This window comes from Scyliorhinus torazame, chromosome 22 (assembly GCF_047496885.1).
Source record: "Scyliorhinus torazame isolate Kashiwa2021f chromosome 22, sScyTor2.1, whole genome shotgun sequence".
NCBI lineage: Eukaryota > Metazoa > Chordata > Chondrichthyes > Carcharhiniformes > Scyliorhinidae > Scyliorhinus > Scyliorhinus torazame.
The window spans coordinates 9,239,194-9,252,060 of record NC_092728.1 but is presented as its reverse complement, the minus strand read 5'-3'; the positions used below and the strand labels follow the sequence as shown (position 1 = coordinate 9,252,060).

General features: G+C 56.1%; 1 protein-coding gene across 2 annotated transcripts in view; it reads right to left on the bottom strand.

The window, feature by feature from the left end:
* The window catches only part of slc38a5b (solute carrier family 38 member 5b), a 76,307-nt gene that overhangs the window by 8,092 nt on the left and 55,348 nt on the right, over positions 1-12,867 (bottom strand). For both annotated transcript variants that reach the window (XR_011937598.1, XM_072487867.1), the window contains exons 10-13: positions 12,457-12,536; positions 11,176-11,276; positions 3,828-3,952; positions 3,537-3,681 (exon numbers count right to left, since the gene is read on the bottom strand). Coding sequence is in view for 1 of the 2 variants with exons in the window: in XM_072487867.1 (XP_072343968.1) it covers positions 3,537-3,681; positions 3,828-3,952; positions 11,176-11,276; positions 12,457-12,536 (451 nt within the window). In the remaining variant the exon portion in view is untranslated. The remainder of the gene's footprint in view (positions 1-3,536; positions 3,682-3,827; positions 3,953-11,175; positions 11,277-12,456; positions 12,537-12,867) is intronic.

Below are 12,867 nucleotides of genomic sequence, written 5' to 3'. Positions count from 1 at the left end.
CAAAACCAATCCAGCTTCGGGCAGGACCAAACCATACATACATGGGGCACGATTCTCCGCTCCAGCGCCAAAGTGCCCACGCCGTCGAGGTGGCCCCTATCCCGACCGATTCAGGGCCCGATAATGGGCTAGGAGCGGGGCCGCGTCATTTACACGCGCCAGGCCTTGTCGTCACGTAAAGGCGACGCCGCATACATGACGTGGTCGGCGCCGCATAACTGGCGTCACCCGCGCACGCGTGGTTGCCGTCCTCTCCGAGTTCGCCCCGCAAGACAATGTCAGATGGATCTTGCGGGGCTGCGGAAGAAAGGAGGTCCTCCTTCAGAGAGGACGGACCGACAATCGGTGGGCACCGATCGCGGGCCAGACCCCATTTGAGGCCCCCTCAAATCCACCTTCCCTGTGCAGGATCCCCCCCCTGCAGACCACCCGTTCCCGCCACCTGTTCCCGCCGGCAGCGACCAGGTGTGGACGGCGCCGGGGGGACCCCGCCGTTTTGGCCTGGCCGCTCGGCCCATCGGGGCCTGAGACTAGCAGGGGTGGCGGAGAATCGCCATTTTGGGGGTCTCGGGCGATTCTCCGGCCTGCGCCGCGCGGAACTCGACGGGGCCTTTCTCGCCGCTTGGGAGAATCGCGCGGGAGGGCGTTGGACCGGCGTCGCGGGAAAATTCGGCAACCCAGGCCATTCTCCCAACTGGCGCGGGAGCGGAGAATCCAGCCCACGGTTCGCGGGGCAACGCCCACATCGCTGACAGACATCCTCCACCCCCTCGAACATCCGGCTCATCCTGGATTTTGTGTGGCATGCCTTACGTACAACGTTCAGCTGCAAACTTCGCACACGAGGTCGAGGCATTCACCCTCCGCAGCACCTCACACCACAATCCCTCTTCCATCGCGCCCACCCCACCCCAACTCCCACTTTGCCTTAATATCCCCTCCATGGACACCCTATCCTCCTCCAGGATCCTTCCATAGATCGCCAACAATCTTCCTTTTGCCAGGTATGACTCCAACCAGCGGAGTTTTCCCCCTGATTCCCATTGGCTCCAGTTTAGCTCGGGCTCCTTGATGCCGCACTCGGTCAAACGCTGCCTTGATGTCGAGGGCAGTCACTCCCACCTCACCTCTGGCATTCAGCTCCTTTGTCCATGTTTGAACCAAGGCTGCAATGAGGTCAGGAGCTGAGTGACCCTGGCGGAACCCAAACTGAGCGTCCGTGAGCAGGTTATTGCTGAGGAGGTGCCGCTTGATAACACTGTTGATGACTCCTTCCATCACTTTACTGATGGTGGAGAGTAGACGGACAGGGCGGTAATTGGCTGGGTTGGATTTGTCCTGTTTCTTGTGTCCAGGACACACCTGGGCAATTTTCCACATTGCCGGGTAGATGCCAGTGTTGTAGCTGTACTGGAACAGTTTGGCTAGGGGTACGGCAAGGTCTGGAGCACAAGTCTTCAGTACTATTGCCGGGATATTGTCAGGGCCCAGAGCCGTTGCAGTGTCCAGTGCCTTCAGCCGTTTCTTGATATCACGAGGAGTGAATTGAATTGGCTGAAGACGGACATCTGTGATGCTGGGACCTCATGTTGAGGATGCAAGAGAAGTACAAGCTTTGACGCCGCAGTGAGAGGTTTCTTTCAGGAAAGGTTGGACAGTCCGGAAGGGGAGGACTTTTCTCCAGAAACAAGAAGGCTGAGGGGGTGACCTGATCTGTAAAATGTTGAAGGACGTTTCGACAGAGAACATGTTTTCATTTGTGTCAGGGGAGGAGGGAAGGGATCAGGACCAGGGGGCCATCAGTATAACACAGAGACTAATAAACCCAATCGGGGGGAATTCAGGAGAAATGTCTTTACCCAGAGAGTGGAGAGAATGTGGAACTCGCTCCCACAGGGAGTGGGGAGAATGTGGAACTCGCTCCCACGGGGTGTGGGGGAGAATGTGGGACACGCTCCCACGGGGAGTGGGGAGAATGAGGGACTCGCTCCCACGGGGAGTGGGGGAGAATGTGGGACTCGCTCCCACGGGGAGTGGGGGAGAATGTGGAACTCGCTCCCACGGGGAGTGGGGGAGAATGTGGGACTCGCTCCCACGGGGAGTGGGGGAGAATGTGGGACTCGCTCCCACGGGGAGTGGGGGAGAATGTGGAACTCGCTCCCACGGGGAGTGGGGGAGAATGTGGGACACGCTCCCACGGGGAGTGGGGAGAATGTAGGACTCGCTCCCACGGGGAGTGGGGAGAATGTGGGACTCGCTCCCACGGGGAGTGGGGAGAATGTGGGACTCGCTCCCACGGGGAGTGGGGAGAATGTGGGACTCGCTCCCACGGGGAGTGGGGGAGAATGTGGGACTCGCTCCCACGGGGAGTGGGGGAGAATGTGGAACTCGCTCCCACGGGGAGTGGGGGAGAATGTGGGACACGCTCCCACGGGGAGTGGGGAGAATGTAGGACTCGCTCCCACGGGGAGTGGGGGAGAATGTGGGACTCGCTACCACGGGGAGTGGGGAGAATGTAGGACTCGCTCCCACGGGGAGTGGGGGAGAATGTGGGACTCGCTCCCACGGGGAGTGGGGGAGAATGTGGAACTCGCTCCCACAGGGAGTGGGGGAGAATGTGGAACTCGCTCCCACAGGGAGTGGGGAGAATGTGGGACTCGCTCCCACGGGGAGTGGGGAGAATGTGGGACTCGCTCCCACGGGGAGTGGGGAGAATGTGGGACTCGCTCCCACGGGGAGTGGGGGAGAATGTGGGACTCGCTCCCACAGGGAGTGGGGAGAATGCCGGACTCGCTCCCACGGGGAGTGGGGAGAATGTGGCATTCGCTCCCACGGGGAGTGGGGAGAATGCCGGACTCGCTCTCATGGGGAGTGGGGAGAATGTGGGACTCGCTCCCACAGGGAGTGGGGAGAATGTGGGACTCGCTCCCACAGGGAGTGGGGAGAATGTGGGACTCGCTCCCACGGGGAATGTCAAGGCGAATTGACTCCATGTGTTTAAGGGGACGGGGGAGGAAGAGAAGCTTGATAAACACGTGGGGGAGACAGGAATGGAAGGATATGGGCAGCATGGTAGCATTGTGAATAGCACAATTGCTTCACAGCTCCAGGGTCCCAGGTTCAATTCCAGCTTGGGTCACTGTCTGTGCGGAGTCTGCATATCCTCCCCGTGTCTGTGTGGGTATTCTCCGGGTGCTCCGGTTTCCTCCCACAGTCCAAACATGTGTGGGCTTAGGTGGATTGGCCAGGATAAATTGCCCATAGTGTCCAAAATTGCCCTTAGTGTTGGGTGGGGTTACTGGGTTATGGGTTAGGGTGGAGGTGCGGACCTTGGGTAGGGTGCTCTTTCCAAGAGCCGGTGCAGACTCGATGGGCCGAATGGCCTCCTTATGCACTGTAAATTCTATGAAATGGGGGATAGGGGGAGATGAAAGGGGTGCGGGAGGAGGTTGGTGTGGGGCAGAAACAGCGGGTGGAGTAAATGGGCTGAGTGGCCTGTTTCTGTGACCCAAAATCAGAGGGCATGCCACCCTTACCGATGATGCCGAAGATGTCTCGGATGTTGGGCACGAAGATCACCAGCAGGTTGACACAGATGAGGAGCACGATGGCGATGACTGTGTGCCGGAGCCAGTGGAATTCCTTCTTGGCGAACAGGAGCTGCTGGATGGCACGGCGGATCTACGGCAGGAGAAGGCAGAAACACGGACATTTTGTTCAGCATGGAACACCTTTGTTATGATACCAAGCTCCAGGAAAACGGGAAGATAAAGCACAATCCACGACCACCCCCCACCCCCCTCGCAAATCTCCGCCAAGCGACTCACCGGGAAGAGGACGACGGGTACCGTCAGCGTTACCGCTATGAGCACGGCGAGACGCACGCACAGAATCAGCCTGTCCAGGGGGTCGACTCTGTTGAACGTGTGCAGGAGTTCCGTCTCCACACTCCCTGCAGAAACCAGAATGGAATTGCGTTAGTCACAACAATCTGATGCCAACCCCGCTTGCTCGACCAACCCCCACCCAGGCCTCAGCCGCCAGTCAACCGGATGAGCCTAATTGCATTCCTCCCCATTGGCTCTATATCCCTTGATATCCGATCTAAATCCAAACATCAGGGATGGGCGGCGTGACTTATGAGGAAAGGTTGGAGATTCCGGGCCTGTATCCGTAGGGAGTTTAGATAAGAGGCGACTTGATTGCCTCAGGATCTTGTCTGATTCAGTCTTGACAGGGTGGATGTGGAAAGGATGTTTCCACTAGTGGAGAACCCACAACAAGGGGGGGCGTGGGGGGCATTTCATAGCATCCCTACAGTGCAGGAGGACGTTCGGCCTCTCGAGTCTGCAAACCCTCTGAAACAGCACCCTAACCCAAGTCCCCTACCCACCTCGTCCCATCCCCATAACCAAACCTGCACATCCCTGAACCCTTTTATCATATCCTTCCATTCCTATCACATTAGGGACAATTTTATCACGCCCAATCCACCAAACCCGCACGTCTTTGGACTGTGGGAGGAAACCGGAGCACCCGGAGGAAACCCACGCAGACACGGGGAGAACGTGCAGACTCCGCACAGACAGTGACCCAGCGGGGGATCGAACCCGGGACCCTGGAGCTGTGAGGCAGCGGCGCTAACCATCGTGCCACCATTTCAGAGAAGAATTTTGTTCTCTCACGGGGTGGCGAGTCTCTGGAACTCTCTTCCTCAAATGGCGGCGAAAGCAGGGCCTTTGACTATTTTCTTTTATTTATAAAACATTTTATTGAGCGATTTGTGATTTTGTAACAATAACAGAGAAACAGGGCGAAATTCTCCCGAAACGGCGCGATGTCCGCCGACTGGCGCCCAAAACGGCGCCAATCAGACGGGCATCGCGCCGGCCCAAAGGTGCGGAATGCTCCGCATCTTTGGGGGCCGAGCCCCAACATTGAGGGGCTAGGCCGACGCCGGAGGAATTTCCGCCCCGCCAGCTGGCGGAAACGGCCTTTGTTGCCCCGCCAGCTGGCGCGGAAATAACATCTCGGGGCGGCGCATGCGCGGGAGCGTCAGCGGCCGCTGACAGATTCCCACGCATGCGCAGTGAAGGGAGTCTCTTCCGCCTCCGCCATGGTGGAGACCGTGGCGGAGGCAGAAGGGAAAGAGTGCCCCCACGGCACAGGCCCGCCCGCGGATCGGTGGGCCCCGATCGTGGGCCAGGCACCCCCCAGGACCCCGGAGCCCGCCCACGCTGCCTTGTCCCACCGTTCAAAAGGTGATTTAATCCACGCCGGCGGGACAGGCAATTTATCGGCGGGACTTCGGCCCATTCGGGCCGGAGAATCCAGTGGGGGGGCCCACCAACCGGCGCGGCCCGATTCCCGCCCCTGCCGAATATCCGGTGCTGGAGACTTCGGCAACCGGCGGGGGCGGGATTCACGGCAGCCCCCGGCGATTCTCCAACCCGGCCGGGGGTCGGAGAATGACGCCCACAGTGTCCATACAAATATAAACAGTGCAAAGGCCGTCTTCCTCCCTCACAGATCCCACCTTTCTTACACACTAATCTCAACTAAACCGCACCCCCCCTTTTAAAGAAAAACTTTAACTTCAAACTGATACTTTCTGTATCTCCAAACAAGCAAAACCCATTTTGTTACTTGCTGCTCACCTGATAGATATTTTTTGGAAATACTGCTTGAACAGAGAGAGAGAGAGAGAGAGCGAGCGCGCGAGAGAAACCTTTTCAGACACCAACTGCAAGTCTTGCTGTCTTTTGGAGACTATAACTGAATAGCCCTGCTACAGACCTGGCCCCTCCCATCAATTACATCCTCTTTCTCCCACTCAGATCTCCTGACCCAAGTCTAAACACAACGTCTTAAATTATCTACTCCACCGGAAATCTCTCAATAAACAAGAGCCCATTTGGCCTCTCTTTGTAAACACATATTATTGGAATGAATGAACTCACTTTTACAGCATCTTAATTGCCCCGTTTGCAGCCGCAGATACCATAACCTATTTTGTTCAATATTATTACTATAACAGATATGTATACCTGAACCAAGGCTTTTAATACCATTGCTGCAACAGATAGAAAATACAATAGGTGTCCTGGATTCATCACATAGTCAATGTGGAGACAGAGACCAGGATAAGCTGGGATTGTTCTCCTTGGGAGTAGAGTAAGTCAAGGGAGCAGGTTAATCGAGGCGTTCACAACCCCATGGGGGCTTTTGGTAGATAAATGAGTTTCCAGTGGCAGGAAAATCACCTACATTCTTGACAATTTCCAGATGCACCTTTGTCATCATCTAAACCCGAGCTCCATCCCCGCGCCTCTTCAGATTGTGCAAGACAGGTTCTGAGTTTTCTGCTGAACTCAGGGCACACAAACAGTCCATTCGGCCCATCTTCACGCTGGTGTCCTGCCCCCCACACCTGGGGCGTCATTCTCCGACCCCCCAACGGGTCGGAGAATGGGCGTTGGCCGCCGTGAATCCCGCCCCCGCCCCCGCCGAAGTCTCCGGTACCGGAGATTGGGCGGGGGCGGGAATCGGGCCGCGCCGGTTGGCGGGACCCCCCGTTCAATTCTCCGGCCCGGATGAGCCGAAGTCCCGCCCAGAAATTGCCTGTGCCGCCGGCGTAAATCAAACCTGGTATTTACTGGCGGGACCAGGCGGCGTGGGCGGGCTCCGGGGTCCTGGGGGGGGCGCGGGGCGATCTGACCCCAGGGGGTGCCCCCACGGTGGCCTGGCCCGCGATCGGGGCCCACCGATCCGCAGGCGGGCCTGTGCTGTGGGGGCACTCTTTCCCTTCCGCCTCCGCTACGGCCTCCACCATGGCGGAGGCGGAAGAGACTCTCCCCACTGCGCATGCGCGGGAAACTTTCAGCGGCCGCTGACGCACCCGCGCATGCGCCGCATTTCCGCGCCAGCTGGCGGGGCGGAAATCCCTCCGGCGTCGGCCTAGCCCCTCAATGTTGGGGCTAGGCCGCCAAAGATGCGGAGCATTCCGCACCTTTGGGCTGGCGCGATGCCCGTCTGATTGGCGCCGTCTTTGGCGCCAGTCGGCGGACATCGCGCCATTGGGGGAGAATTTCGCCCCAGCTTCTTCCCACCCGCTGACTTCATCCCCCCAGCCCGGTCCCTCATATCCTTCCATTCCTGTCTCCCTGCTGTGTTTATCCGGCTTCCCCATTTCCCCTTTAACGCATCAATACGATTCACCTCGACCACTCCTTCTGGGAACGAGTCCTACATTCTCGCCATTCCCTGTGGCAGCGAGTCCCACATTCTCCCCACTCCCTATGGAAGTGGGTCCGACATTCTCCCCATCCCCCGTGGGTGCGAGTCCCACATTCTCCCCACTCCCCGTGGGAGCGAGTCCCACATTCTCCCCACTCCCTGTGGGAGCGAGTCCCACATTCTCCCCATCCCCCGTCGGTGCGAGTCCCACATTCTCCCCACTCCCCGTGGGAGCGAGTCCCACATTCTCCCCACTCCCCGTGGGAGCGAGTCCCACATTCTTCCCATTCCCTGTGGGAGCAAATCCCACATTCTCCCCACCCTGTGGGTGCGAGTCCCACATTTTCCCCACTCCCTGTGGGAGCGAGTCCCACATTCTCCCCACCCTGTGGGAGCGAGACCCACATTCTCCCCACTTCCTGTGTGAGCGAGTCCCACATTCTCCCCACTCCCTGTGGGAGCGAGTCCCACATTCTCCCCACTCCCCGTGGGTGCGAATCCCACATTCTCCCCACTCCCTGTGGGACTGAGTCTCACATTCTCCCCACTCTCTGGGTAAAGATGTTTCTCCTGAATTCCCCCCGATTGGGTTGATTAGTCTCTGTCTTGTATTGACGGCCCCCCGGGTTCTGGTCTCTCCCCCTCCCCCGACACAAGTGGAAACATCTTCTCTACGTCGACCCTGTCGAAACCCCTTCATCATTTTACACACCTCGATCAGGTCACCCCCACAGCTTCTCGTTTCTCGAGAAAAGCACTCTCCCGGCTAGTCCAATCTCTCCTGAATGTTAGAACCTCTCAGTTCTGGCATTGTCCTTGCACCTTCTCCAGTGTCTCTATATCCCTCGATAATACCAAGATACTGTGCACAGTGCTCCCAGTGTGGGTCTAATCAAGGAATGGAGACTGGAACTGTGCTAAGTGCTCCCAGTGTGGGTCTAACCAAGGGATATGGAGTCTGGAACTGTGCACAGTGCTCCCAGTGTTGGTCTAACCAAGGAATGGAGACTGGAACTGTGCTAAGTGCTCCCAGTGTGGGTCTAACCAAGGGATATGGAGACTGGAACTGTGCACAGTGCTCCCAGCGTGGGTCTAACCAAGGAATATGGAGACTGGAAGTGTGCTAAGTGCTCCCAGTGTGGGTCTAACCAAGGGATACAGAGACTGGAACTGTGCACAGTGCTCCCAGTGTGAGTCTAACCAAAGAATACAGAGACTGGAACTGTGCAGTGCTCCCAGTGTGGGTCTAACCAAGGAATACAGAGCCTGGAACGGTGCACAGTGCTCCCAGTGTGGGTCTAACCAAGGGATATGGAGACTGGAACTGTGCACAGTGCTCCAAGTGTGGGTCTAACTAAGGGATACAGAGACTGGAACTGTGCACAGTGCTCCCAGGGTGGGTCTAACCAAGGAATACAGAGACTGGAACTGTGCACAGTGCTCCCAGTGTGGGTCTAACCAAGGGATATGGAGACTGGAACTGTGCACAGTGCTCCCAGTGTGGGTGTAACCAAGGGATATGGAGACTGGAACTGTGCACAGTGCTCCCAGTGTGGGTCTAACCGAGGGATATGGAGACTGGAACTGTGCACAGTGCTCCCAGTGTAGGTCTAACCAAGGGATATGGAGACTGGATCTGTGCACAGTGCTCCCAGTGTGAGTCTAACTAAGGGATATGGAGACTGGAACTGTGCACAGTGCTCCCAGTGTGAGTCTAACCAAAGAATACAGAGACTGGAACTGTGCAGTGCTCCCAGTGTGGGTCTAACCAAGGGATATGGAGTCTGGAACTGTGCACAGTGCTCCCAGTGTGGGTCTAACCAAGGAATGGAGACAGGAACTGTGCACAGTGCTCCCAGTGTGGGTCTAACCAAGGGATATGGAGACTGGAACTGTGCACAGTGCTCCCAGCGTGGGTCTAACCAAGGAATATGGAGACTGGAACTGTGCTAAGTGCTCCCAGTGTGGGTCTAACCAAGGGATACAGAGACTGGAACTGTGCACAGTGCTCCCAGTGTGAGTCTAACCAAATAATAGAGACTGGAACTGTGCAGTGCTCCCAGTGTGGGTCTAACCAAGGAATACAGAGCCTGGAACTGTGCACAGTGCTCCAAGTGTGGGTCTAACCAAGGGATACAGAGACTGGAACGGTACACAGTGCTCCCAGTGTGGGTCTAACCAAGGGATATGGAGACTGGAACTGTGCACAGTGCTATAAGTGTGGGTCTAACCAAGGGATACAGAGACTGGAACTGTGCACCAAAAGTGCTACCAGGGTGGGTCTAACCAAGGAATACAGAGACTGGAACTGTGCACAGTGCTCCCAGTGTGGGTCTAACCAAGGGATATGGAGACTGGAACTGTGCACTGCTCCCAGTGTGGGTCTAACAAAGGGATATGGAGACTGGAACTGTGCACAGCGCTCCCAGTGTGGGTGTAACCAAGGGATATGGAGACTGGAACTGTGCACAGTGCTCCCAGTGTGGGTCTAACCGAGGTATATGGAGACTGGAACTGTGCACAGTGCTCCCAGTGTGGGTCTAACCAAGGGATATGGAGACTGGATCTGTGCACAGTGCTCCCAGTGTGGGGGTAACCAAGGGATACAGAGACTGGAACTGTGCACAGTGCTCCCAGGGTGAGTCTAACCAAGGAATACAGAGACTGGAACTGTGCACAGTGCTCCCAGTGTGAGTCTAACCAAGGGATATGGAGACTGGAACTGTGCACAGTGCTCCCAGTGTGAGTCTAACCAAGGGATATGGAGACTGGAACTGTGCACAGTGCTCCCAGTGTGAGTCGAACCAAGGGATATGGAGACTGGAACTGTGCACAGCGCTCCCAGTGTGGGTGTAACCAAGGGATATGGAGACTGGAACTGTGCACAGTGCTCCCAGTGTGGGTCTAACCAAGGGATATGGAGACTGGAACTGTGCACAGCGCTCCCAGTGTGGGTGTAACCAAGGGATATGGAGACTGGAACTGTGCACAGTGCTCCCAGTGTGGGTCTAACCAAGGGATATGGAGACTGGAACTGTGCACAGTGCTCCCAGTGTGGGTCTAACCAAGGGATATGGAGACTGGAACTGTGCACAGTGCTCCCAGTGTGGGTCTAACCAAGGGATATGGAGACTGGAACTGTGCACAGTGCTCCCAGTGTGGGTCTAACCGAGGGATATGGAGTCTGGATCTGTGCACAGTGCTCCCAGTGTGGGTGTAACCAAGGGATATGGAGACTGGAACTGTGCACAGTGCTCCTAGTGTGGGTCTAACCAAGGGATATGGAGACTGGAACTGTGCACAGTGCTCCCAGTGTGGGTCTAACCAAGGGATATGGAGACTGGAACTGTGCTCAGTGCTCCCAGTGTGGGTCTAACCGAGGGATATGGAGACTGGAACTGTGCACAGTGCTCCCAGTGTGGGTCTAACCGAGGGATATGGAGACTGGAACTGTGCACGGTGCTCCCAGTGTGGGTCTAACCGAGGGATATGGAGACTGGAACTGTGCACGGTGCTCCCAGTGTGGGTGTAACCAAGGGATATGGAGACTGGAACTGTGCACAGTGCTCCCAGTGTGGGTGTAACCGAGGGATATGGAGACCGGAACTGTGCACAGTGCTCCCAGTGTGGGTCTAACCAAGGGATACGGAGACTGGAACTGTGCACAGTGCTCCCAGTGTGGGTCTAACCAAGGGATACGGAGACTGGAACTGTGCACAGTGCTCCCAGTGTGGGTCTAACCAAGGGATACGGAGACTGGAACTGTGCACAGTGCTCCCAGTGTGGGTCTAACCAAGGGATACGGAGACTGGAACTGTGCACAGTGCTCCAATTTTTGGTCCAACTAAGATACAATATATGTTTTGCTGTACGTATCACTTTTATCCATCTGAGACTAGATCCCATTATTTTACCTTACACAAAGCTGAGGTTACTTACCGTAAAAGGTGAGGTATCCAAATAGAGCCGTGATGAGGTACATCACAAACATTGCTGCAATTGAGATGTTTGCAACTCTTTGCATCCTTAACTTAGTTGGGCTGAAAGACAAAGAGAGAGTTCTCAGAATGTCAAGTTGGCTTCATCCCACTCCACAACTCCCAGTTGGTCCAGCAGGATGTTGGGAGAAGGCAGACTGGGCACTAACACTCCCCCACAACATGCACTGGAAAGGTACGTTTAACACCGCAACACACACCACTCCAAGCAGATCACCCGAGCGTTAATCAAACAGGAATTTCACCCCGAGCCACATGAGGAGATACCAGCGACTTGCAGCCGGCAGCTTATTCAAGGAGGTTGGGTTTAAGGATAGGCTGATAGGAGGATGGGAGAGAGCGGGGGGGGGGGTTTCAGAGAGGGAATTCCAGAACCTAAGGCCCCCAGTCTGCTGAAGGTGCGGCCGCCAATGATGGATCGATGGGTATCGGGGGATGCTTCAGAGGCTGGAATTTGAGGAGCGCAGAGATTTTGGAGGGTTGTGGGGGCTGAAGGAGGTTACAGAGATAGGGAGGGGTGTAGGGGCTGGAGGAAGTTACAGAGATAGGGAGGGGTGTGGGGGCTGGAGGAGGTTACAGAGATAGGGAGGGGTGTAGGGGCTGGAGGAGGTTACAGAGATAGGGAGGGTTATAGGGGCTGGAGGAGGTTACAGAGATAGGGAGGGTTGTAGGGGCTGGAGGAGGTTACAGAGATAGGGAGGGGTGTAGGGGCTGGAGGAGGTTACAGAGATAGGGAGGGGTGTAGGGGCTGGAGGAGGTTACAGAGATAGGGAGGGGTGTAGGGGCTGGAGGAGGTTACAGCGATAGGGAGGGCTGCAGGAGGTTACAGAGATAGGGAGGGGTGTAGGGGCTGTAACCTCCTCCAGCCCCCACAACCTCCAAAATCTCTGCGCTCCTCAAATTCCAGCCTCTGAAGCATCCCCCGATACCCATCTCTGTAACCTCTCTTTAAGGGTTGTCGGGGCTGGAGGAGGTTACAGAGAGGGAGGGTTGCAGGGACTGCAGGGGGTCGGAGAATCTCGCCCATGAGGACAGGATATGGGAGAGATGAAGTAGGGAGGGTGGAAGATGACTGGGAGCAGAAATATCGGCATTGAGAAGATGGGCCGAATGCCATGTTGTGTGCTGGGTAACTCCAGAAAACTCAGTCTCTGACCCATTGTTCTTTGCCAGCCAGTGATTCATTTGTCTCCCACCATGAAGCCTCCAAGGTTCAGCTTACCTCCTGAGCTCCGTGTAGATTGGGAGTACCTCTGGGTGACAGACGAACGCGAAAGCAAGAATAGGAATAGTGTAGGCCGTCTGTTAACAAATTACATTCCAACATTAAACTCTATAAACAGAACAAACTAACCATTAAAGGTCACAACCAATTGAAAAACACATCAAACACTCCCAGCACAGGTACAGCACAGAGTTACGTACAGAGTAAAGCTCCCCCTACACTGTCCCCATCAAACACCCAGGACAGGTACAGCACGGGGTTAGATACAGAGTAAAGCTCCCTCCACACTGTCCCCATCAAACACTCCCAGGACAGGTATAGCATGGGGTTACATACAGAGTAAAGCTCCCCCTACACTGTCCCCATCAAACACTCCCAGGACAGGTACAGCACGGGGTTAGATAAAGA